Here is a 26,849-nt window from a genome sequence, read left to right as displayed (position 1 = left end):
GAGTGCTAACAATGTATGACTATGTATTTATCAACTAACTGTGTAGTTATATTTGCTTGTTATCTAGAATCTTCTGGCGCTGATCTGTAACTGGAAACAGCAATTTAACTCAGAGAACGGCAGTGACTAAGAGACATTTTGTTTATAGAAATAAACTGCAGTACCCATATTTGACAACATTATGCCATTCTTGCATGTTGCACCTTTAATTTAGAGCAATGGTTTTCTAAAAACATCCATTATCCATCCATTTTTCTCTGCTAATCCAAGATCGGGTTGAGGAAGTATCTAAGACATACTTTCGGCTTCTATTGGGGAATCCCACTGCATGTGCAGTGCAGAGAAGATATATGGTCCCTCCAGTGTCTTGGGATATACTCCCAGTGGGATAAATGCAGAAGAGATGAGGTAAAACTTTATTGATCCCACAGTGGGGACATTTGTGCATTACCAAAGCTCAGGACAGCTAGCAAAAGAGTACAAAGTCACCAAGAATGCAAAGAATTAAACGAGACAAGACACTATGTACAACAGTAGTTTCTCGACATACACATTAGGCATAATGGATAGGGGGTTGTGAAACAATGCGGTAGTAATAATATATGTAAAGTATCAGCTGTTCTACTAGAACTATTATTTACTGTCCAAGTGGGAGATGTCTGTAAATACAGGCCTGAACATATAAGCAACTTGGAGGAATTCTAATCAGATGCCTGGACCGCCTTCATGAGATTAGGTAAAATTAGATTAGATGAAATTAAGACCACCTCCTCGTTGTTTTGGATGAGGAGAAGAAACAAAATATCTCTGGGGTTGAGCCTGGCCACCTTACAGAAGAAGGTTATTTAAGCAACACGTATCCAGATTGTTGTTTTCTTGGTCGTCATTCAAATTCAATCAAATATATACAGATACACCATTATCTCAATACGCGTGTCCTCATTAGACCATTGGTCCATATCCCATTTAATCATACTAACACTTGGTAGCAAGATAGAAAGGAGTGGGTCGGTATGGACCAATATGGGTCACGAATTCAAGAGAGCATTTTGATCACCAGTCGGACTCTCACTAGCTGGCAGGTGGGGTTAAACCAAAACGTGTATCGTCCTGTATGTGGCTGTCGCCGACAATGGAGCAAGATGTTTATAGTTCTGAAGCCAACCAAACCTTGCTATTGCTTGCTGGAGCCACAAAATAACAAATATTAATTGCTAATTGCAAGCAGTGACTTTTTTTTTTTTTGGGTTCCCCAGTCCATGGACCTCATGTGCCTGCCATTCCACCCTAGCTGTACCGCTCCATTGTCCTATGGACCTACAACCGAAGAGGGCCCATGAATGGTGCGGGCCAGGTCGGTTGTATGGCCTGCTTTTACAAAAAAAACAGACAAACGAGCATCCTGACCCAACCCGTCCAAAACCCCTCAGTGGAGCCAATGCTAGTGGTACAGTGTCCGCCCTGGGACTGGGAGATCGGGGTTCGATTCCCGGTTGGGTCATACCAAAGACTTTAAAAATGGGACCCAATGCCTCACAGCTTGACACTCAGCTTTAAGTGGTTGGATTGGGGGGGGTTAACTATCAAATAGTTCCCGCGTGCAGCCACAGCTGCAGCTCACCGCTCCCCTCCATGGTGATGGGTCAGATGCGGAGATGAACTTCACCAGTATGTGATGATGACTATGGGACTTTATGTCTCATGCCATTTTGCTGCTGCTTAGCTGAGCTCCAGCCAAACATGTTTTTCTCTTCAAAGCTGCTGACATCTGTAAATGTTTAAATTGACTACAGAGTGCAAAGATGACGACAGTCAGACGATCACACAGATCATCATTCAACCACAAAGAAATAAAAAATCCTCTGGGATCTCACTAAGCTGCTCGTTGAATTGATCTCCAGCATTTGTTTCTTTCACTCGAATTTCAAGTAGTTCCAATTATAATGTGCAATTGTTGACAAATGTTTCACAGTTGCATTCTGCTAGTAAACATTTCTCTTCTGGGAATGGCTTTCTCGTATGTTGTCACGTTCTGTCGTTGGGCCTGTCCTCTCTGTGTGTAGCCTACAGTTACAGAGGAATCTGAATTACACATACGGTGTTGCTCATTATTAGTGAAGAAAAGCTGCGTGGCAATAAAATTCCCTGTGGGGGCATAAAACGTTTTAAATTTTTAGGAGGGTAATATTATTTACTGAGATGTGGCTGCTGGGTTCCAGTGGAGAACAGAATTCCAGTAAAGAGCCTTTGGTGTCAGGATGTGTGATGTTTTTGACTTGATGGTTTCATTTACTTGAGGGTTCATTATATATTCCACTTTTTTTTATGTGAGAAAATATTTATTCCTTAATACTTAATACGTGTTTTTTTTCTTGACCTTTAACATCTTTGTCTCATTTAGCTGGCCTTTTATGTGCTCTTGTGTGAAATAGATAAAGTAGTGTCTGTTTGTTTATGTTTATTCATTTGGCTTTTCTCCAAAGCGACATACAATTGTTAACCTTGTAGGGCATGTTGTGATCTGTGGGGGAAACCGGAGTACCCGGAGGAAACTTGCGCATGCATGGGAAAGAACATGTAACTCCACGCAGAAAGGCTGCAGCCGGGTTTCAAACCTGCAACCTTCTTGCTGCGAGGCAGCAGTGCTAACATTTGCACCGCCATGCAGCGTGTGTCTAACAGATTCTTGTTTGTAAATCCAACAGAAGTCCAAAGTCAATATGGAGACCACCATGTCGCTGAATGATAGGCTAAAGATCCTCGAAGAGAAGACGGAGCAGTCGAAGAGCAAAGGCAAAGGAGCAGCCAACGACTCGGACCAGTTCACCGTGGCTGGACGAATGGCCAAGAAAGGTTAGGCTTAGCATGTTTCTGTTTCTACAGGTGAAACTGGAAATTTTAGAATCTGGTGCAAAAGTTAATTTATTTAATCAATTCAACTTAGACTGAGAGGCAATCTAAAGGCTCAGGAAGTAGGGCTGCAACTAACGATTATTTTCATAATCGATTAATCTGTCGATTATTTTTTTCGATTAATCGCTTTTGCACCATATTCAGTTTTTTTTTTTTTTTTTTTTTTTTTTTTTGTGTTTGTTTGTTTGTTTCACCTGTGCTTCCAGCAGCTTTTTAATGGATTCTGGTCACCAGTGACAGGTCAAATTGTTTTCTGTACAACACTATTTCCATAAAGACAAATTAAAGCAACATTGGGGAAAAAAAGTAGATTTCTTGTAATACAATTACATTTGCATTTTCCATGTAATTGTGTTACATGAAGTCAAAAGATCCATTTTAAGGCATATTTTCTGATGTTTTTTGACTGGAGTTTATCTATTTTAATAAATAAGTGGTGTGATTTTGTAAATATTAGTTAAATCTTACATAAATATGTTAGTTGGTGATTACTAGGGCCAAGAGTCTTTTTTTAGTGCATGCACAGTATATTCCCTTTTACCTTTTCAGCCCTGGTGAAGCACAAATGACATGCTGGGGATTTGCTGCCCCTAGCAGTTTTTTAGAAGTCCTACAAATGGGATTCGATTAAGTAGGGTTTACTAAACATTCTTAGTTTAGGTTCAAGTTTTGATTTTTGTTCAACGTTTTGATAAATAACAGTTGTGATTTTATAAATTTGAGTTAAATCATATAAATAACTAAGTATTAGCTTGTGTTTACTTGGGCCAGGAATTTTTTTTTTTTTTTTTTTTTTTTTGAGTGTAGAGGGAAGTTTTCAAGACAAAGGAAGACCTGTGGAAATTTGAAAATCAGGAACAAGAAAAACAAACAAAGCAAAAACTAAAACCTTCTGTCTGGTCCACCAGGTCTCGTCTCAAGTTTAGGGAAGGAAGAGTCAGCAATCGCCTCACCAAAGAAATCTAAAACCACTCCTGTGAAACCACCTGAAGGTATTGTCGTCCCCCACACCCAACGATGTGTCCACCCTGTCTGGGTTTTGGAATTGACCACATTTAATCTTCTGGTCAGAAATCTCTAGCAGAAGTTGCATCAACGTGGAAGGAGACAAACGCCTCGACAAGCTGCAGTGCTTCCTTGACAAGCTCAGCAGTAAAGGTATAATCCACACGGCTCTGTTCCCCGAGTAAATGTAAACATTTTATCAGAGGGTCTGTTGGATGTGCGGAGAAAATGTTTATCTGCATTTACAATTTCATGGTTAAATTGTGATTCATTCTTATTTTGAAATGACTTTCATCAGTATTTTATATGACTGAAGACTTTTGTATAAAAATCACCTCACAATTTGCAAAAAATGCATTCTTTAGAAAATAAACTCTAATTATTTCTTTTCTTGTTTGACTGTATGTTTGTGTGGGGGGATGGGGCGTCAGATGGGAGCAAAACCAAAACATCCACCATCGAGGTGACGAAAGAGACAGAAAAAGAGGTGATGAAGCCGGACGACGAGGAGACGTTCAGCAGCTTCTACAGATCCGTCTCTTCCTCTAAACTGGAGACCAGCGTGGTTCTGACAGAAGAGGACCTCAGTGAGCTGGAGGCCGGCACACCAAAGTTAGTTTCTACAAACCCTACATACTTTTTCCCTTTTCTTCTTGCCATGAAGCAAGTTGTGACACACACTGGTGAGTGTGAAATTTGTCCTCCACTTTTGACCCGTCCCCTGGGGGGCAGTTAGCTGCCGACACAGGCGCTCAGGAAACTTTTGGTGGTTTAACCCTCCAATCCTAACCCTTAAAGCCGAGTGGCAAGCAGGGAGGCATTGGGTCCCATGACCAGACCGGGACTTGAACCCTGATCCCTCAGTCCCACGGCGGACGCTATCACTAAACCACTGAGCTGGTTGTGAAATCTTTGATAATTTTTCTTGTTTTTGCAAAATGTTAGAAATTTGACTGTTATTAATGTTGTTAATTAATGCTAATTAATAACTAATATTGCCTAATGCATTGTTTAAAAACAGTTTATTAGCATTTTTTGTGTCTGATAATGGCTTTAGGCTCACCTCGGCTGTGGCGGAGCACAAGCGAGCCGTGCGACCAGCCAGGAGGAATCAAGGCTCCAGGAACCCCCTGAAGGCTCTCGCTGCTCGTAACGACATCCGGCAGGTTTACACCGAACAGAGGCTCAACGTGGCCTCGGTGGAGACCAAAAGGATCCAGGTGGAGAGAAGTAAGTTCACATCCAAGGCACCTCTAAACATTTGTTATTATAAACTACAGCAAACAAATGGACAGGTGTAAACAGCAGATCTCATCAGGAAGTTTTTTTTTTTATGCTGCTTGTTCAAAGTTTTTCATCACTCACTTCCTCTTTCTGGGTGTTCCTCAGGCTATACTGACCCAGTGACCTTTTCAGAGTTTAAATCAGAGGAAGGGGGCATCTTATATGCACACGAATAACAGGTGGCAGCTGGTGAATTGTTAGTGGGATGCATTTTTGCCTTCTGTTTAGATGCGCTAACCACATATCACCACTAGCGGACGCCAAACTACCGTTTTTATGCGTCACACACTTTGAACCCAACGGACCGGTGCCGGGCCCACGAGCACAAAGTTGTTCAAAAAACCTGGCTATTATTCACCAACATATGCAAACTGCACACATACGTCACATTCCATCATTTTCCAGTTCTCCATAGTAAAAAAATAATAATCCACGAGGTGCACTCAGCTGCTCTAAAATGAACAAAGAATGGTGAACTTAAAAAAAAAACAGTGAACTGTGGAGAGCTTCTGGATTCCTGAGCTGAGACTGCCCCCCGGTTTCGGTCGCAAACATCTGCAAACGTATTCGTTGTATTGGAGCGGGATCCGGCGTGCATGCGCCACTAAGCATAGGTTAATGTTAACGATTGCTGCCCTCAAAAGGAACAGGAAATATGTCACAAGGTGATTCAGTCGTAGTAAAAATGTGAAATAACCTTTTCAAATTACACTTAAATGCAGATTACACACAGCATGTACAGTCTATATGATGTAGTTTAGTTTAATTTTGTGATTCCTATCTTCTTTTTCCTCTTCCTGTGAGACTGGTGGGGCAGCGCCCTAGCACCCCCTATGGACGAGCTGCCACTGAATAGCAAATGCATGACCTGTTCACTGCAGTTACCAAAGTTTAGCTGTCTGCTGGTTAAACAGAGAATCACTTCAGCATCTCAGGTGGATAACTTAGTGTGTATTTTTTCTTCACAAAGTGGCGAAACATTCCAACATGTCCGAAGTGGCCTTGGCGGGGCTCGCCAGCAAGGAGAACTTCAGAAAGGTCAGCCTGCGTAGTGTGAAGTCCACCGAAGTTGTGACCAACAACAGCGCGGTTCCTTTCCATAAACTCATGTTGATCCGAATCAAAGGTAGAGCAATGACCATAAAGGAGTCATGTCTTCAGGATAAAAGACAGATGAGTAAAAGCTGCTGGGTTCTGCAGGTCGGAGGCATGTCCAGGTGCGTTTGGTGGAGCCAACGGCTCGCTCCCTGAACAGCGGCGACTGCTTCCTCCTTATTACACCAAAGAACTGCTTTATGTGGAGCGGAGAGTTCGCCAACGTCATAGAAAAGTCTAAGGTAGTAAAACTCACATCTGTTGAAGGGGAATTCTGAGAACTATGCATGTTTAGACATGCACCACGATGAGTCATCTGAAAAACAGACCCAGGTCCTGCTGAAGGAAACCTGTTGGGTTGTTTATTATTAAACCTAACCCTTAATTTTGCTGAGTGTGTGTGTGTGTGTGGTTTATTCAGCCTCGTGATTTTAGTGGGATGGAGGGTTTTCTGGTTATTACAACAGTTTGGCTCAATGTAACGTTAGGATGTGCCTAACCTAGTGGACGTGTGGCTGTCGCGGGTCAGAGATGAGGTGACACATTACTGTGTGGAATCAAACCTTTACTATTACTGAATTATCAGGTTTCAGTCCGATGGAATTAGTTCAGCAGGTTAACAATCATCCGGTTTAACTTAATTCAAAATGTCATAAATTTATGCCACAAATAATTCATTTAAATCAAAGTTTCTCCATTTTGAAAACACAAGTACAAGTAAGAATGAACGTGTCAGCTGCAGATATTTCTTTTCTCTGAATCGCTGCAGGTCATCGTGACTCTGTTGCACAATCTGACATTCCTCAAAAAGATAGCAGACTGTCTGTCGCTGATTAGGCCATGATTTTACTAGCTTAGTCTTGTACAATGCATTTGGGGGTATTATTTTTTCTTTATTTCTGCCTTTTTGTTGATAAACATACTATGTGAGCAGGCATCGGAGATGGCGTCTTACGTTCAGACCAAGAGGGACCTCGGCTGTAAGGCTCCTCAGGTGACTACACTGGAGGAGGGCATCAACACCGACAGCCGATGGGCCAAAGAGTTCTGGAGTCTGCTCGGAGGAAAGGCCGAATACAGAGGTGCACGTTTGAATTTAATCAGAACGACAAACAGAAACACACACACACACACCGAGGCTGAGCGTGAGAATGTGTGTGTGTGTTTTTTTACAGGAGCGGGGAGTCCAGAGGAAGATGAGCAGTTTGAGAGTGGTGTTGTGGACTCCAACGGGGTCTACAGACTGGAGGGAGACAAGCTGGTCCCTCATGAAGATGCCTGGGCCTCCATCCCCAGTGTGACGCTGCTCAATTCTAAAGAGGTACCATCAGTCAGATGCGTTGTGAACCCGTCATCCGTTTGTAATTATTGTTTTTCAACATACAACCATCTCTCTTCCCTCCTCCCCTGCTCAGGTTTTAGTGTTCGACTTTGGTAGTGAAGTGTACGTATGGCACGGGAAAGATGTGCCCTTGGGTGACAGAAAAGTAGCTGTCAAACTGGGCAAGCAGCTTTATGGAGGCAGCTACGACTACAGCAAATGCAGACTCAACCCTTTAGACGCCTCCTGCACAAACTCCGATGTGCCACTGTGAGTATGACGTTCCTCAGCCTGAAGTAAAGGAACACTCAGAAGGCATTTCAGATTCCTGCTTTTCTGCTTCACCTTTAGTTCAATTAGAGTTACAGTTAGACAGAAATGTTATTATTCAGATGAGAATTAGTGTTGTAGCAACCCCTAGTGGTTTACCTGAGACAGTGCAGCTGCTGAGATTTTGTGTGTGTGTGTGTGTGTGTGTGTGTGTGTGTGTGTGTGTGTGTGTGTGTGTTTGCGTGTGCGTGTGTGTTCCATGCAGACAGGGGGAGGGACGTCCCAGCTGGACTCTGTTTGGCCGTCTCTCGGAGCACAACGAGACGTCCCTGTTCAGGGAGAAGTTCCTGGACTGGGCCGAGAGGAAGAAAGAGGAAACGGCTCAAGCAGAAGACATCAAGGTAGATGAGATGAAAGACATTTGTGCCGAGCTTGTAGGCTTTTGTTGCTGCCAAAAGTGGATTAGGTTCTAGTTGAAGGTCTGAATATCTATCTCAGTGGCTTAGAGGACATAAAAGGAGCAACAAATAAAAATATATTCAAATTAATTAAAATATTTAAAACCTTAAACCCCTCAGAGCCCAGATTCCTCCACTGTACGCTCCCCGTTTGACCTGGACCTGCAGCCATGTGACGCCAGATCTCTGTTGGACAACGAGCCTGTGCCAGTAAAGATGGTTCTGGAGGGGGTTGACGTCCAGAGAGGTTATGGCCTGGTGAGGACAGAGGATGGGAGACAAGCCGAGCTGGCTACAGTAGCGGTGGAAGCCTGGCACATCAAAGAGCACGGAGAGGAGGAAGTGCCTGAGGAGAGCATCGGCCAGCTGCATGAATGTGACGCCTACATCATCCGCTGGAAGTACTCCATCACCACGCTTGGTGGGTGGCGCGAACACAAATGGTTGTAATTGATGTTAAAAGTCCCATCCTCTGGTTTCACTTTGTTTCTGCCTCGTTGTGCCAGTTGGGAAGCGTCAGAAACCCGGAGAGCTGAGCAGCGGCGCACCGGGGCGGGAGAGGACAGCTTGTTTTTTCTGGCAGGGACGCCACTCGAGCGCCAGCGAGAAAGGAACCTCTGCTCTCATGACCGTGGAGCTGGGCAGCCACCGGGGGGCGCAGGTGGGTCCAGTTCATCACAAACACAGAACCAATCATTCAATACTGCCTCATTTACCTTACATGATGCAGTAAATCCTAAAGTAGAACCTCGGACTCTTATTTATTTGTAAAACAAACTGTGTTCATTCTTTTCAGGTGTTGGTGAGTCAAGGAAAAGAGCCGCCGTGTTTCCTGCAGCTCTTTCAAGGACGATTAGTCATCCATAAGGGCAGCAGGGACAACGGCTCCACCGTCATAGGTACAAACACGATCAAGATGCTTTAGAAGACCATGAATGCTCAGATTCAGATGAGTTTAGATGAATTATTTTGGTGTTCAGGTAGTTGGAGGCTGTTTTGCTCTCGTGGTGAAGCGGAAGTGGAGGCCTCTCTTGTAGAGGTGGAGTGTCAGCAAGCCAGTCTGCGTTCTCGGGCCAGTCTGGTTCTGCTCAACGCTCAGAAAGGTCGCCTCTACTTGTGGCATGGATGTAAAACTCATGCAGGCTCCAAGCTGGTGGCCCGAAGTGCCGTGGATAAACTAACACAGAGGTAGATGGGTAAAAAACAGGAGGGGTAAACAGCTGATTCTCAGTGACTGACAGGTTTTTTGGTTTAAAGGTGTCCCTCTGAGATGGGACTGGACAGCACCAGCAGGCTGAAGGTAGAGGAGGTGGAGGAAGGATCTGAGCCTGCAGAGTTTGAGCAGGCTTTAGGCCCACTGGACAAGAAGTCTTATGATTGTATGCTAGAAGGTACGTCTGGTGAGAAATCTGTAAACGACTTAGCTTTGAAGACAGAGGGTCATCACTGAGAGTGTGTTTGTTCTCCAGATCCGGGGAAGTACAATTACACACCCCGGCTCTTCCGGCTGAGTGCCAGCTCTGGAGCATTTGAAGGGGAGGAGCTGCTGTATCCTGCCCGAGTGACAGAGGGAGTGATGGCTATGCCTTTCCTGCAGGAGAACCTCTACTCTGCACAGCAGCCAGGTAACACGAGCAACCTGAAGTACAGGTAATCATTAAGACCCGATATCTTATTTCTTATTTCTGTTCAGCCTTGTTCCTGCTGGACAACCGCATGGAGGTGTATCTGTGGCAGGGCTGGCAGCCTGATGACACACAGTGCACCGGTTCTGCAAAGATGCGCTGGGACAGTGAGAGGAAGTGTGCCATGGAGACCGTGCTGCAGTACTGCAAAGGTTAGAGATCATGTGTGTGTAGTGTTTAATCGGTTGTGCAGCATACCGAAATGTTTTTGGTATAGTTTAAGGGTGATGGATCTTTTTCTGTGGTGGCTCCTGTGCTGTGGAACAGTCGACCTCTAGAGGCTAACACAGCTGATACTGTGGCCCTGTTTAACTTTGTATGCCTTTGCATTCTGCTACTAACCTCCAGTACTCAGGCTTCAGATTCATTTATGGTTTTATTGTTTTTAATGTTTTTGTAAGTTTTTGTATCTTTTATTGTTGTTTTTATTCTTTGTCGCCTTTTTTATGTGTTTTTTGCTCTGTGTGCAGCACTTCAGGGCTGCTGCCATTATTAGGTGCTATAGAAATAACATTTGACTTGACTAGTTTTGTTTCCAAGCATCCACATTCCAGAAAAGCATCTTTTCCCACACACGCGTTTCCTTTTTACATTCATGTTCTTATTAGATAAAAAGAAACTTCAGACTCACTCCTGACCTCTGACACTTTCTGATGTAAATCAGTGTCTGCAGTCTGCAAATGTGAGCGCTAGATGCATGGTGGCTGCATGGTGGCGCAGTGGTTAGCACTGTTGCCTCGCAGCATGAAGGTCACAGGTTCGAAACTCGGCTGCGGCCTTTCTCCGTGGAGTTGTGTGTTCTCCCCATGCATGCGTGGGTTTCCTCCGGGTACTCCGGTTTCCCCCACAGATCACAACATGACCTATAGGTTATAAACTGCAAGTCGCTTTGGATAAAAGCGTCTGCGAAATAAATAAACATAAACATAGATACTTTCCTTGTCCTTTCAAGACAATCTTGTTGGTGATCAAAGAATGTAATGTCTGTAAAGGTTTTCACTCTACACACACACTTGTAATGATGGAAGGCTTTAGTAACATTAACAATCAGAAACATAGTTGTGGAAGGAATTTCTCAATGCTCTTATTTTGGCGAGCTGCACTGCAGCATTCCCTGTGTTTTTGACTGAAGAGGAAAACAAAATGTATCGTGAATAAATAAATAAATAAATAAATAGTTGATTATAATAAAGAAATAAGGATTACGATGAGGGAAGTGACGTGTGTTTTGAACATTAGTGTCTAATGATTTGGTTTTTTTTTAATGTTCTAATTATAATTTTATGTTTGTATGTGTTAAAAAAAACAGAAAATAAACAAAAAATAGACCAAACAAATAATGGGCTTGTAATTGAGACTGTCCCTGAGTCAGTATCTCATTGCAGACATGCAACCTTTACTTTATTAATGTGAAAATGTCCATATAAATGTGTTATAAATACATATTGAAGTATCAGAAGTCACATCAAATATTTGCTTGTTTTTTTCTTTAGTCATTATTTGTACCAGTTTCATTGACTGTCTCGTTGTGATTCACAGAGAAGAATCTGCGGCGCCCCCCTCTGGCCTACCTGGTCGTAGCGGGCTTTGAGCCCCTGACATTCACAAACATCTTCCCACACTGGGAGAAGGACACCAGTGTCACATCAAATGTACATCTCTTCCAGTTTTGTTTCATAAATGACAGAAAACCCTTTAATTTGTTGGGTTAACATTTTTGGGTTGAATCTGTTTGCAGGCTGGAAGCTCAAGGAACAGAGCAGTTCTGGTGAAAGATGTGTTGTCCAAGCTCAGCAAGCAGCAGTACTCCATCGAAGAGCTGACCAGGAAGCCCTTACCGGAAGGAGTGGACCCTCAGCGTCTGGAGGACTACCTGTCTGACGACGACTTCAAGGTGACACACACCTACCTACCTGTGCTGCATATTTGTCTGAAATACACAAATAAACATGTCCAGAAACTTACTTGTTTTGATTTTGGTGGTTTTGCAGACACTTTTTGATGTGAGTCGCGTGGAGTTCAACGCCATGGCGAACTGGAAACAGCAGAACCTGAAGAAGAGCAAGGGCTTGTTTTAAAAAAAGGAAAATTAAACACACATCTTGTTTTCATTCTTTCTCTGCAGCTTTTCTATTTCACGTTTTAATATTTTTTGTGGAAAATCAAGAAATTCAAATGTACACTTTTGTTCAAATGTTTATATCTGTGCCATTTTTTGTTACTCCCTAAACTATTTTAGCCAACCATTATGTGCAATTGTTAGTCTTTTGCTCTATAAATATGTAATATACTGTTAATGTGTGTTTTGTTTACTCCAAATCTATTGTTTTGTTGTTTTAAAGCAAAAGGGAGTCACCAGTCTGTTTTAATTTAACTGGAAGTGTCAGATTTAAGTGAGAGAAGAAATATTCACACAAGTTTTCAGAGAGCTGAAAAAGAGTTGAAGTCAGACTAAATTTTGCATTCAGTTTTTATTGGTTTATTGGTATTGGTTGCAAGTCTGTAAGACGGTCCAAAATCTTTTTAGCTCCACAAATTATGCATAATTATTCATATCTAAAGGTTTGGTACTGATTACTTCTGGTCATGTGGGACCAAATTTTACTTGTTTATCTCGTACCTGGGTTTTTAGGAGTTGTACGTGGGTGTGTGTAAATGCAGAACATTAGAAGTATTATGTGTGCGTGTGCGCGCATGTGTGTGTGTGAGAGAGAGAGAGACAGTGAGAGGCAAAGTGCTGCATAAACTGCCTTTATTATTAAACCCCAGTACCTTTTTATGGATATGTCACTTCTAAAACTGCCTGTATTATGAAAGTCTTTGCAATCATTTATTCATTTGTGGCATTATGCATCTTTTTGGTGACAATAAGATCTGTATTTTATGTAGAGACACATACAGAAATGACACGATGCTTAGTATTCTCTTAAAAATTAAACATGCATTTAAAATGTCTTTGAATAGTTTCTTTTCACTTTCTCCAGACAGGGTTTAATGTTTTCTTCTCCGTGGTGGTGCATAAAGTAACAGGTGTAATTCATCGAGCCATCGATAAGAGATTAGCAGCACCTGCTGCTTAAACAGAGCTGGAAATGAAGTCCGCTTATCAAATGACATCTTTGCATGGTTTATATATTTATCTTACTTTATTTTACTAGTTATAAAGAAGACTTTCTTCTTGTGAACACGTCTTGACATAAATCTTTTGGAACTGACTCTTTGAACTCTTTAATGAAAATGCTTTATTCTTGTTTTATTTAGTCTGTTTTTGCTTTTTCCTTTATTGGCTGGTTTGAGTCTCTCACCATAAGCACATCGTCAAAATGTGCAGCAAAGTTACATGAAGAAGTCTTGTAGATGTCTCTCAGTTTGACAGATCAAGGGTTAGGAGGAAAGCTAAAGCTATTATCCACGACCCCAATCACCCTCTGTGCTGTGGGTACACATTGCTGCCATCAGCTCGCAGATGCAGGGCGGTACGATACAACTTGAAGAGGTATAAAAGTTCATTATTCCCTGTTAGTGTTCGTATTGTCAGTGATGTGTGATCGGCCTTATATAAGACTGGCAAACCTGATGTCTGCACCCTGGTTGTATGATGACTGTCCTGCTTGTTGTGTGGTCTCTGACTGTTAATGTTGGCTGCAAGACAAATTGCCCCATTAGGGATAATAAAGTTTTGTACTCCTACTGAATAAACTTATGCTCAAGGATGGCTGATAGAAGCAAATGGAGAAATACTAAAGTCACCATTTAGATAAATTAACCAACCATAATGGCATTAAATGTTAATGATTAAGGCTATTTTTTATGCTCAGATTCTTTTACGTGGTTGTTTTAGGTGAACTAAAGAGAGTAGCCAGTTTGAAGTCTGTTTTAGTGTGATATGTATGAGAAGTTTAATGAGAAATTAATGAGAAATTAAAATCAATAGTACAATATAATATAACAAAGAAACATTTGCAGGTTTACCACGAAGTCTGTTTTAGTGTAAAGGTCTTTAAGACCATCCTTTATTTTGTAAAGACCTATAAATATTACACATTACAGTCACCAAAGTTTGTGGGTACTGAAATGATCTCCAAGCCTAGAAATCTAGACAGACTTGGATGCATAAACATTTTGCTCTGCTTGTTGATCTAGCCACGCTCCACTGTAGATTGAAGGTTTATGATTGAACATCATGGCTTTTTGTGTCCCTCAGTGGAACACTAGGAGCCTGATAGCCAATGGACAGGAGTTCAAGGAAAAAAAAAATATATATATAGAGAGAGAGAGAGAGGGAGAGAGATCTGATGAGAATTAAAAAGAGTGATCATATCTCTCCTGTCTTAGCTTCCCTACATTGGCTACCTGTTAAATTCAGAATAAATTTTAAGATCCTCCTTCTCACATATAAAGCTTTTTATAATCAAGCTCCATCATACATCAGTGATCTGATTGTTCCATGTGTTCCTAACCAAGCACTTCGCTCTCAGACTGCAGGTTTACTGGTGGTTCCCAGAATATCTAAAATTAGGATGGGAGGCAGATCTTTTAGTTATCAGGCTCCTCTCCTGTGGAACCAGCTCCCAGCTTTAGTCTGTGAGGCAGACACCTTGTCTACTTTTAAGACTAGGCTTAAAACATTTTTATTTGATAGGGCCTATGGTTAAAATCTGATGTTAGCCTACATCTGGACAAGTGGGGGAGTAGAGGGAGGTGGAGTGTACAGTCAGTAAAGATGGCTCTCCCTTGCCCTGCCTCCAACATGCCTCCATCTAAAAAGGCTAGGTTATCCAGAGTTATCTCTGTAGTTATGCTGCTATAGGCGTAGACTGCTGGAGGATACACTGACCACTTTTCACACTCTACTACTTTCTTCTACAATCTACTCTTTAACTGTATTAATTTCTGGAATTTCAGCTGTTAACTTTATTTTTTCCTCTAAGTGTTTTTCTCCCCAGAGGATGTTACGGTGATATTCTGCTGAGCTGTGGTGTCCTCATGGAGGGAGCCATCGTCTAGCACTCTGCTGCTAACCACTTAAACATTCTCCCTCTCCTGATAATAACTTTTTGATTCCTTGACGTTGGATGTGCTACTGCTAGTTTACCCGTTTAACAATAGATTCACTAGGATAAATACAATAAAGTTTATCCCTCACCAAATAGAATTTTTACTAAGAAATCACAATGTAACCATAGGCACATTGCTTGGTGTGTGTGTGTGTGTGTGTGTGTGTGTGTGTGTGTGTGCGTGCGTGCGTGCGTGCCCGCTCTGTCTTCTCGATCCCCAGTGAGTCGTGGAGGATGGCTGCTTATACTGAGCCAGGATCCTCTGGAGGTTTCTTCCTGTTAAAAGGGAGTTTTCCTCTCCACTGTTGCTAAATGCTTGCTTAGTATGAGGATTTCTGTAAAGTCACTGACTAGTGCAATTTGCTGGGTTCCTTATATAGGAAACATTTTTTCTGATTGGCTTAATGAACTGACCTGGATTGGAATGTTTATTATGTGAAGTTCCTTGAGATGACTCTTGTCGTGATTTGGCGCTATATAAATAAACTTGAATTGAATATATATATATATATATATATATATATATATATATATATATATATATATATATATATATAATATATAATATAAAATGTTGTAAAAGGTGGTGTTGTTGTTGTCGGTGTAGTTGTGGTTGGCTTCACCCAATGAAACAACACACTTTGGCTTCTTCCCCTGCCTTTATGACATCATAGAATTAATTTATTTAAGTTAATTGATTAATTTATTTAAGTTAATTAATTAATTTAAATAAAAATAATAAATAAAAAATACAAATGTCATGATATGTCATGATTTTGCGGTGATCACCCAAACCACATCCCAATATCACGACTTCCTGAATGTCTTGCATCCTTTTTAGTACTTTAACATGTTTTTAACACACATTTTTGTCTCCTTGCTTTTATTATTCATTTCTTATTTTTAACGAAAACATTTAAAACAGAGAATTTGAGAACTGATATTTTGATGCCTTTTTTATTGAGTTCTGTTCTGCACTAATGTGTGAAGATTTTAGTTTAAAACTTATTTTATTATTACAAAACAGTTACCTAATGTTTCAGATGTTCAGATTTCTAAAATAAATGTAATTTAAAAGTACCAGAGAACATTAAAGATTGACAAAAATAGTGATTTGTTTCATATACATACACACACGTGTGTGTGTGTGTGTGTATGTATATATATATATAAAGCTGAACTCACTGACCCAAGGAGGGTCCCCCTTTGATGCTGTGAACCACCTGTCACTTTTTACCTGGAGACAATCCAAGGACTAGTTAGTCGTGCTGTGACGTTGTACCACCGGCTCCAGTACCGAAAGGAGGGTCCGTGGACCTGACATTCTGGATCCGTGAAGGAGGTCTCATTCTGAGGGTATGTGTGGATGCGACAAAAATGGCGTCTCATGTGTTTACGAAACTCCCGTCAAACTCTGATCACAGTTATGATCACAGTTAGGAGCAAAACATCATCTCCCACTCAGACTTGCCTCTCCGGATACAAGAGTTCTGATAGTAACACTCATTCACACACATCAACCATCTCACATCTCATTAATACCAGATACATCCATCATTAGTAGAGTTAGTCTTGTTTAAATTCTTTAAAATTATTTAGTAATAAATCATCTTAAACGTTTGAAGGACTCTCTCTCTTCTCTTGTCTCTCAGTTAATACAAAGTGTTACAAATCCCTACATTAAAAAGTTCCGATCTTCTAGTTAAACAACTCAGTGGTCCGTAAGATGGATTTCATACTTGATATGCAATCTTAATGTCTTACGGTCCGTAATTAGATGTAAATTAACTTCATTACACAATGATCATCCGTTTCCATGAATCGAATGAAGAGATTGTTTTAAAAAGTGAAACAGCAGAACCTACCACACGTCAGTGTTCAGTCCCTGTGCCAGACCCTGGTAAAGATCGAGAGGTTCGTGGAAAAGCAAACATTAAAGGCCTTACCCTTATTAAATGCCTCAAAGCTGAAAAAGCCAGCCTCTATGAAATCATAAGTGCAGAACAAAGAGCTTTTGCGGAGGAAAAGTCTGACTTACTGAAATCTTTAGAGCATATGGAGTTTTTAAACCAGGAACTACAAAAAAGATGTGAGCGTGCTGAGAAGCAGGCTGAAAAACTTCAGGTCAAACTGGATGAAGAAATTAAGGCTCATAGTGACACATTTAAGCTGGTGACAGAACAGACAAAACTACAAAAGCTGGAGGAACACGAGAACATAAGGACTTTCAAAATGGCAGAGAAAGAATTATTGATCGCTCTTGAAAAAGTTAGGACTTTATGTGATGAAATGAATCCCATAAACTAGACCGGCGTTGCTGGTGCAAACACCAAATCTGAAGATCTGAAAAACAAAAACGACATCCAGACTTGCAAAGAACCTAAATCTTTGTTGGGGATTTTTAGGTCTCTCAGGTCTGGACTGGCTGCTGCCAAGAAAATGGTTTTTAAACCCAAAATAGTTGAAGAAGTGGATAAAAACACAGCTCATTCTGAAAGCTCAGAGAAAGTGACTCAAGAAGTGACTGAGGAACTGAAAGGTGAAAGAAACCCTCTCCAGAAAGGAAAGGCGCTAACGCTGCAGATGATTTTCAGGCGTCCATGGGGACCTGCCAATACACAGAAACTAACTCGGTCACAGAAAAAACTCAAAGCTGAATATGAGATGGAAGTTCATAACTTTAGGAAACAGACTCGATATGTTGAGGATTTACTTGTTAAAGAAATTCTGTCATGCTAAAACGAAAACACAGATTGAGAAAATGAAAACGGGGACCGAAGCTCCGCAGATATGTGAGGTGACTTTTCAAGAGCCAGAGAACTGCGACCTACCTACATTTTCTGAAGATGGCCGAAATGCAGTCAAGCGGAGTCAGCCTTTGCCTATTGAGTCATCTCTGTTAACATCTTCAAACGCAGGTAGTGACTGTGACTCTATTTATTATTCACTAAGAAGCCTTCAGACAGACTTCCAGCACATTAGAACATGCATTCAACGGTTTGTTAATCAGTTCAACACTTTTCAACAACTGGGCATCATTTCATTTACTATCAGCAAAAATTCGATTGATATTTCCAGAAATTAACAGTAAAAACTACACAGTCGCTTTGATGAGCTGACCTGGAGCAGCTGGGCATAGACCACGGACATCAAGCATGGATCTATGATGCGCCAATTATTAGTATCTCTGCAAAATCGGTAAACTGCCTTCATTTAGCTCAGTCTCTCTTCATGTTTACAGTCGCGTTTGTAAAAGTAATGATGGTGGGATTATGAAAGCCTTACAAAGTTGATGTTAAACTCAGAGAAGGTGGTTAAATCTTAGCTAGCATATTACATCATGCACCGTGCATGAGTAAAAGAAATTATGTGTATTTTTAGCGAAGTCTATTGTTTTATCATTATAATCATTAGGATGGGAAAACGAACTATAAGTAGAAAATTCCTGAAGGAATTTTGAAAGGGGCATGCAAGATTGTGGCCATGTGTTACAGAGGTAAAACATTTGGTGTACTGGTCTATACATCCACTTTACAGAGCTCTGCTCATTAGTTTAAGAGATATGGGATGAATCAAATCTTAGTTAGGGTTAGGTTTATTAGTAGACCAGTTATGGTTAGAGCTGGGGTTAGGTTTAGACACAATCCAGTCACTAAAATGAACAGAAGTCAGTGGCGATCCTTTGTGTGTGTGTCTGTATTGCAATGAATAAAATAAATAAATAAAAAAACATCTGATCTGTTGAATCACCACTTTAACGCAGTGGATGGGTTTGTGTACCACATGATTCCTAAAGCTGGTTTGCCAGGGTGTTAGCTCCAGAAGAGGTCAAGGGCAACTTTGCCTCAGGTGAGGGGTCAGACTAAGAGTGATTCAAGAACTGTTTGATTAAAAGCCTGAAAAACATGTTTTAAATATAAAGATATATGCATATATCTTTATATATAAAGATATATGCTTTATATATAAAGATCCTGGCTTTTGTGGCAGAACGTTGAACAGAGTGAGATTTGCTCTTGTTCATACCATCTTGTTTAGCTAATATAGCTGCTGGATGTTTCCTGATTTCAAGGAAAGCTGAACCTGCAGGAGATCTGGTTAGTGGTTTTGTTCTTTAGTTAGCCAGGATTCCAGCCTGACCTGTGGTTCCCGTGGCTCAACGGTCAGTCTATCGTTATTTATCGAGGCAATACTTTTGGTAACGCATTCTGCTTTTCGTTCTGGTTGCTGGGAACATAATTCAGCTTCTCTTCTCTTAAAATCCTCTTCTTCCCTTTGTATCTCATGCAGACGTGTCATAGCTGTGTTTAGCTGGTCTTGCAGTACGGACTCACGTTTAGTCTTAATGTAAAGCCTGTCTCCGAGGGTCTTACAAGATGCCAATAAACTATCTTTGTATTTTGTTTATTTCTGTTTTTTATTCTCTTTCAGACTTTTCTTGACCCAGTTTGCAGTAATGGTTCAGAGCTAGATGCTGAAACTTATGGGATTTGGCCTCTTGAGTTTTGCTTTTCACTTTTTCAGAAAGCTGTTCCTTAAGAGACAGAATTTCTGCGTGCTGTTGTTTGATCTCAAGACATATTTCAGTGGTTCTACACTGAAAGAAATCAGTTAGAGCTTCCTCGCTTTCCAAAGAGCTTTCCATGTTTTTGCATAATGCCTCCATAGTTTTGGGAGCCAGGGACGTGTCCAGGGAGTGGCCTGGGGTAGCACATGCCACCCTTAGAATCTGATTGGCCACCCCAGGTGCCACCCTACTAAGTTCCAGTTTAAATTGATTTAACATTGTCGACAAAAGGCTTGAGTTGTAAACTCCAAAAATAGTGTGTGGTGGCATGCACCTTTAAAGAGCAAGTTAGGTCTAAATTAACTTTTTTTTTGCTGATGAACTGTATAAATGAGTGTCTAATAGTGTTTTAAATGTGTGCATTCTTTATTTTAGCATTTTGGTGCATTTTCTTTAAAAATTAAAAATTCTGTCTAAAAACCACAGTAATGCGCCACCTTCAGCTGAAAACATAGAATTTGAGTCATTTTGAATAAATTTTAGCCAATGGCTAAAGAGTAAAGTACTACGTAAACCAGTAGAGTACTACGTAGCAGCTCCGTGCCAAAGTTATAAAAGCAACGAGTGTCTCGGCCACGCCCTGTGGCGAGTGGGAGTTGGATTTGCAAGTGAGCAGTAGGAGGTCAGCGGTAGTTCAGTATTAGCATATAGCATTAGCATATCCTAGTCTTAGCATATCTTTTAGTGTTATAAATACTTATTTAGTGTTAGATTTGGCTGTTGGATATTGTAGTTTAGTTAGTGTTTGGCTGTTAGTGTAATTGGGAAAGTAGTTCGGGTTTAGTGTTCCATATCGTCTTAGTATTGGTGAGTAGGTGTAGTGTAGTATGCTTGCGGTGACTCTGTGGGCATTTTACCCGCGATTCTGCACGTCTCCGTTTGAAGAGGGAGGCTGCCCACCGTGGCTCTTCCGCGATTTAGATGCAGCCCACCGACTCTGCTCCCCCACCACGGCGGGCTCCAGTCTGAGGTGAGTGAGCTAAATAAACGTTTTAACGTCTTCTAAAGACAATTCCCTACCTAAATGCAAAGTCTGAGAGACGTGGTTCACTTCCTTTAGCTAGTCAGTCGGCAATTCTGCAACAGTGGCTCTAACTGACGCAGCACCAGTTGACACACAGCATTACAGCGTGAAATCCAGCTTGTGACCCAGTTCTGTAAGGAATTCTGTTCAGGAGGTCACATTTCAGGCTCTCCACATCATATGTGACTGACTTTTACGTTATAACAACGATCACACACTAGGAATGTTATAAAGCGCCTATATAGGAGTTTCTTTTGTATATTATCTGACTTTATAAACTCCCAACAACAATGTGCTTCTATTTTTTTTTTCAGGCTAAATCTACCCAAGACACTGGCTGTCAGACTGATTTAGCTGCAAGAATGCACTTGTCCAGGCTGACGTGAAACCTTCCCTGTAGCAAAGGTGAATTATTTTTAATAATCTTCTATGTAAACATTTTATTACCTTCTAGTTTTAATTTGTTTTACAGATTATTGTTACACGTGATTTTATGCTCTTTTTAACATTTATAAATGTGCTGCTTCTTTGTTTTTACATAGCCAGCCAGAATGGAGTTCACAGCCGCAGTGTGTCTGGTGACCCACGGGGACCATGATGAAAATTCATCTTCCAGAAGGTCCCAGAGCAGCGGCCACACCCCCTGAAAAGACCAAGGTGTGAGGTGTCTGCTGTTGATTCCAGCTTTCACCTCAGTGACAGTGCAAGCTCAGGCTCAAGGTAAAAAAAAATTGAAACATTTCAGAATTTTTAAGATATTAACAATTAACCCTTTGATGCATAACGGTCACTACAGTGGACAGGTACTCAAAGTTGTTATTTTTTTGTTTTTGCTATTAGGCACAGCTGTTGAAGACTTTAATGCATGTGAGCCCCTCCATTTGGACTTCAGTAAGCCAAGCCGACATATTTCATGCTCAGAATGCACGCTGTCCACTGAGGTGGACATGTAATAAATTATTTGTAAATTATAAAATTTTACAAAAAATATTTGTTGAAATTTGTTTCATTCACACCTAAAGATGAATGAAAAAAATTGTTTAAAAAATCATGGTTGAAGATTTCATAATTCATGCATCAGAGGGTTAAATAAGTATGTGATTACATCATGACGGAGGCTACTGATTCTGCCCCCGTGACACTTGGTGGTGACGTGTGAGCTGATTCACCTGGAAAACAACTTTTACATTAAATATTTTGTTTTTGCTATCAAAAGTAAATTAACTAATAACCTGCATTATTGCAGGACACTCAGCAAAATATGGACTCTACACCATGAGGCAGGCACACGTTAATAACTATAAAAGCACATAAGGTGAGCAACACCACATATTGTACACTGTCCTGAATTTGTTTTCTTTCTGCATCTCATTAGCCTGGCTGATCACCTGATAACTCCTGTCATCTGGTTATGACAGCATGAGGATGTCTTCACTCACCTGTAACCTATCAGCTCATCTGGCAGAATAGAGAGAGAAGAGACAACACCACATCTCCTGTTCCTGGAAAGCCTTCAGCCATCCTTCGATGACTGAGAACCTCCATCAGCTCTGTCTCCTGTCTGCCTCCAATTATTATAATAAATATTGTGTTTGACAAGTTTTTTTGTGCTGCCAAATATCTCATATAGATCCCAGTTTTGATATTTTAATGGATATTTATAAATTACATTAATTGAATTATCACATTGCATGTTTAACTAGCTCTATTGTGATGAATTAAACTAGCACCTCACTGTTAAAAGCTTGTTTTAATTTCAAGCATGTTTAAGTATTTATGGACATGAACAAAAACAGGAAATATATAAATTGAGATTTATTTAATTAATATAACAAATAAGGGGGAAAGAGTCATTGAAAGGCACATTCTTCTGGAAGCTCCTGATCCTGATGACACCAGCAGAGGAGACCACCTGCAGACACCAGAGACCAGCTGCAGACACCAGAGGACCTAGAACCAAGAGAGCAGCTGTTATTAGTAAATGAATAAATCATGGCAGTTTTAGTGAGCTGAACACATTACAGAATAATTTTCTCATGGGGTATTTTCATAACTTTATGCGGCAGACTGTAACTTAAGCCCAGGGCTACCGGAGAGCTGCTATCCAGCACGTTTTAGTGGATTTTCCTGCTTTAACAGGTTAGATTAACTGTTAAGCAGCTCAGCTATTTGTTGCTGATTAAAACCAGGTGTGCTGAAGCAGATAAACCTCTAAAACATGCTGAATACTAGCTCTAGGGCCGTGGAGACAAACCCTGCAGCTAATCCAATGCTATGGCTAACGGCTACTTACCGTTCAGAGGTGGTTTTGTTGGGTCGGTTCTGGGAGTTACAGGCAACTCACAAGCTCACAACAATAAGGCTCAGGTCCGCTTGTCTCCTCCAAATAGACTTGGTCCCTTTCTTCTCGAGTGTCTGGGTAAGGAGGGGGAGAAACATCCTCCACTTCTAATAACTGCTCAGAGTGAAGGGAGCTAGCTTCGTCTAGTTAGCCATCGTCTTCGTCACTGCCGCGGCTCCGCCCTCTCGGTCCTCCAGGCAACGCCTACTAATGTTGCATTTTTTAAAATTGATACGTGGGTGGAGAAGGACTCCGAGGCTCAATTGACCCGCTCTTTAACATTGTCTTCTAGCCCAGGCCTACAGAACATTTCTGTAGTATTAATATTATTTATTATTTTTTCATATTCACATAAATAGTATTTAGAGTCCCACTCAACTCCAGTTGGTGGCGATAATGCAACAAATAAATGATGAATGACCTGCACTTGTATAGCGCCTCTCAGAGTAAGGACTCCAAAGCGCTTTACACTACAGTGTATCATTCATCCATTCACACACTCATTCACACACTGATGGTGATGAGCTGCGATGTAGCCACAGCTGCCCTGGGGCGCACTGACAGCGCAGGCTGCCAAGCACAGGCGCCACCAGTCCCTCCGACCACCACCAGCAGGCAAGGGGGGTGAAGTGTCCTGCCCAAGGACACAACAGCAGACTTCTCTGTCCGGAGCCGGGATCGAACCTGCAACCTTACGATTACTGGACAACCCGCTCAACCTGTTGAGCTACTGCTACCCCCAAACAAGAAGTGACTTGCTAACCACCACGAAACTAGAAGATGAATAGAAAAAATGGTGATTGTGCAATGTGAAACTCCAAAATTCATTAGCAAGTAAATAAATAAATAAACAATTTGTGTAAATAAATAATTAAATAAATAAATAAGCATAACCATTGGTGCCACCCATGCATAAACAAGTGCCCCACATGGGCCACCCCATTTTAAAAGTCCTGGACACGGCTCTGTTGGGAGCCTGCACTTGTGCAGAAAGCTGCTCTTTTAGGGCACGTATCTCTGCCGTCTGCTGCCTATTATGGAGCAACAACTCTGTGTTTCCAGATGGGGAGAAGGTATTTGGAGACCTGTCCCTTGTTCGAGACTTCCACCTAGACTTAAATTTTTTTACTCGCAATCTTTTTTTGTCATTTTAACTGTAGTTTTATCTTTTTTTATCCTTTTAAAAATAAAACAAGAGCTGGAAAAACAATGCAACACAAGTTTTATTTTGAAATATGCCAAATGCAGATTGCTAAGACATGTCTCACTTCCTACCTAGCTCGTGTTATTTCTCTTACTTCACGACTATCCGCATGCAGCATCTGGAAAAAAAGACTCCTTGTGAAAACACTGCACCGCAGTCAGTGTGAATGCCCTGATTTGATGCAGCGATTTTTGCCCTAAGTGGAAGTTGTACGGAAACCACATCACATCCATTCTGCATTTGGTGTGAACAAGGATTTAGGTTATGTTTTTGTGGGAGAAACATTCATGTGGCCCAGTTTACTCAAACAGTGTTGTATTTGTTATGGGAGGGCTTACCTTACTCTGAACTACGGAAGCCCAAGAGTGGGACGATAAAAATAAAATAAGATTATCCCCAAAATGAAATAATAACATTCAATTATTGTTCAAATTATTATTCAAATATTTGTTGATAATATCTTTTACTGAATATAACAACAGAAAAATGTGTGTGTGTGTGTGTGTGTGTGTGTGTGTGTGTGTGTGTGTGTGTGTGTGTGTGTGTGCGTGCGTGCGTGCGTGCGTGCGTGTGTGTGCTGTAAATTTTCTCAAATGCACAAGGCCCCAAGGAAACTTAAAACATATATGTTTGTTTCTCTGTGAGCTAAACTGGCCACAGGTTTGTTCAGAACACGGCTTTTCCTTTTTCCTGCATTAGCTGCCAATAAAACATAGATGGGGAAATGCTGCGGTCAGAAAGGGCCACACAGATCTACGTCACACACTGAACTGGACTCACCCAGCTTGGCTCAAACTGGGAAACTTGCTTCAATGGAGCCAAAAATACATTTTTTGTGCAAATATCATGTTTGGTCTGAAAAGTAATCTGATCTTCTGATTCAGAGACATTTGGGTATCTACATCTGCAGTTTGGTGTTAATGCCCCTAACAGAAACTGGACCCTTAAGGATGTGGGATTAAGAATAAAAACAGCTGAGGCTGGATTTCTCTTTTACGCTTTGGGACAACTCAACCATTGAGCTTTAATGCGATTCTAGAGGCTGATGATGATTATGTGGGAGGTCTGTATTACATCATGGTGTCCTAATAATAATTGTTTAAGATTAAGTGAAGACACAAAAGTGAAGATCACTTGTATTGTTTAGGCTGTTGAAGTCCTCATAAATCATTTAAATGGGAGTAAAGACCAACTAAAGTCATGATTGTTTTTATGTTAGCCACTAGAGGGGGCTATCTACCCTTTCATCATGATTTAAACTTCCACACTTTAAGCTTAACTATAAAGTCAGGTGTGACTGATGAGAAATAAAACCTGCCAAAAATTGCCGCTGCAAAGTAAAATACATTTTTTAAAGAGAAAACTGACCTATCATTTGACAGGATGTTGTTAGGTTCTGCCTGACTCGGGCATCTGAGTGTTTCAAACAACACCTGCCTTTTCAGCATGCGTCTCCCTCCTACCTGCACATGTAGGTGCATTATGTCCTACACACCTGCTCAATAATGAACAAGTTCTCCTCTCGATCCTCATTTTTTATTGATGCAGACAAACATGTAGCAGCAAAGTTGTTTCCACAGCAGATGGTTTGAGGCGGCGGCTGCTTCCTCCAACATCCACGGTGTGTTTGTTTATCGTGCATTGGCTCTGTCCTGCCAGCTTTAATCACCTGCATCTCTCTCTGCCTTCTGGCTCAGGTGCCACAGCATCCCCCAGGGCAGTCAACAAGCAGGCAGAACAATGGAGCTGCTAATAGTTTGGTACAAGAGTGAATGACAGGAGAGGCAACTGAATCTGACTGAAGGGTTCTCTTCTTGTGTGATTAATTGTTAGTGATTACACTCAACAGGTGCTTGGCACAAAGGTGTCATTACCAACTTTAAATAAAAGACATGTTAGTTTGGACTTTGTGTGTCTGAAAATATTCAGTGAGCAGGTCAGATTTGCAGAAATAAAGCACACAACATTCCCAGCTCAGAGAGGAAGAAATCCCTCTTCATCTTAATCTTATCGCCAGCCCCCAATCCCACCTCCTAACAAACACACTAAAACCTGCTTTCTTTTTACCATACTCCAGTGCTGCCTTTTTATACAAAGCTGCAGCCTGCAGATTGTACACAAACTAATAATGGTAGCATACAAAATTGATGAATTTCATAAACCTTACATCCTAATGGACGCATTTTTGTTTTCCATGTTTGAAATGGTTGTTTTTGTCTGTGAGACACTAAATTAGCCATCTGCAAAAGTCTGTGAGAACTGTTTACACTGCCAGGAATCAGAGAAACCTGAGTCTGATTCCAGAAAGAGATAAAAAAAAACAACATGGAACAGACATGGAATAATTACAGATATGGCAGCAGGGGTGCACTACCAGAACTGGTACAAGAGAGACAAAATGAGGCTTAGAGTTCTAGAAAATGAAAATTTAAAGTAAAGTGATCAGTGTTTGGCAAACTGGACAAGGGGCTGCTCAGCTGTTTTTTCTTTCATTTTCCTTTAATGGTTGGGTTCTCCTAATTTTCACTTTCACAAAAAACAATTTTAAGTAACTCAGAGTATCGTTTGGTTTTGTTTTTGTCCTGAAATGAGTTGTCCAGGATCCCTGCCGCAGTCCAGAGTCCG

The 26,849-nt window shown here is 41.1% G+C and overlaps 1 protein-coding gene and 1 long non-coding RNA gene across 5 annotated transcripts in view; one reads left to right on the top strand and one right to left on the bottom strand.

Annotated features, from left to right (window-relative positions):
* Positions 1 to 12,986, top strand: part of svild (supervillin d) — an 89,582-nt gene extending 76,596 nt beyond the window's left edge. For 3 of the 4 annotated variants that reach the window (XM_015976578.3, XM_015976579.3, XM_070545605.1), the window contains 21 exons: positions 2,706 to 2,853; positions 3,822 to 3,905; positions 3,985 to 4,071; positions 4,350 to 4,530; positions 4,976 to 5,148; positions 6,173 to 6,328; positions 6,403 to 6,539; positions 7,232 to 7,379; positions 7,473 to 7,618; positions 7,713 to 7,888; positions 8,154 to 8,289; positions 8,467 to 8,767; positions 8,853 to 9,007; positions 9,143 to 9,245; positions 9,327 to 9,534; positions 9,604 to 9,737; positions 9,816 to 9,971; positions 10,040 to 10,183; positions 11,571 to 11,683; positions 11,770 to 11,925; positions 12,023 to 12,986. In XM_015976578.3, the coding sequence (XP_015832064.3) occupies positions 2,706 to 2,853; positions 3,822 to 3,905; positions 3,985 to 4,071; positions 4,350 to 4,530; positions 4,976 to 5,148; positions 6,173 to 6,328; positions 6,403 to 6,539; positions 7,232 to 7,379; positions 7,473 to 7,618; positions 7,713 to 7,888; positions 8,154 to 8,289; positions 8,467 to 8,767; positions 8,853 to 9,007; positions 9,143 to 9,245; positions 9,327 to 9,534; positions 9,604 to 9,737; positions 9,816 to 9,971; positions 10,040 to 10,183; positions 11,571 to 11,683; positions 11,770 to 11,925; positions 12,023 to 12,109 (3,129 nt within the window). In that variant the 3' untranslated portion in view covers positions 12,110 to 12,986. Of the gene's footprint in view, positions 1 to 2,705; positions 2,854 to 3,821; positions 3,906 to 3,984; positions 4,072 to 4,349; positions 4,531 to 4,975; positions 5,149 to 6,172; positions 6,329 to 6,402; positions 6,540 to 7,231; positions 7,380 to 7,472; positions 7,619 to 7,712; positions 7,889 to 8,153; positions 8,290 to 8,466; positions 8,768 to 8,852; positions 9,008 to 9,142; positions 9,246 to 9,326; positions 9,535 to 9,603; positions 9,738 to 9,815; positions 9,972 to 10,039; positions 10,184 to 11,570; positions 11,684 to 11,769; positions 11,926 to 12,022 lie in introns of those variants that run through there. The other variant, XR_011516894.1, reaches the window with a different exon arrangement.
* A 9,426-nt stretch (positions 12,987 to 22,412) lies between these two features.
* Positions 22,413 to 23,404, bottom strand: LOC129166561 (uncharacterized). The gene is made up of 2 exons (XR_008565540.2): positions 22,973 to 23,404; positions 22,413 to 22,629 (listed from the first exon to the last, which is right to left on the bottom strand). It is a non-coding gene; the product is annotated as an uncharacterized lncRNA (long non-coding RNA).
* Between the last annotated feature and the right edge of the window lie 3,445 nt (positions 23,405 to 26,849).

The sequence above is a fragment of the Nothobranchius furzeri genome, chromosome 16 (assembly GCF_043380555.1).
Source record: "Nothobranchius furzeri strain GRZ-AD chromosome 16, NfurGRZ-RIMD1, whole genome shotgun sequence".
Taxonomy (NCBI): domain Eukaryota; kingdom Metazoa; phylum Chordata; class Actinopteri; order Cyprinodontiformes; family Nothobranchiidae; genus Nothobranchius; species Nothobranchius furzeri.
Note: the sequence above shows the minus strand (reverse complement) of the source record. Positions and strands in the feature narration are given on the sequence as shown.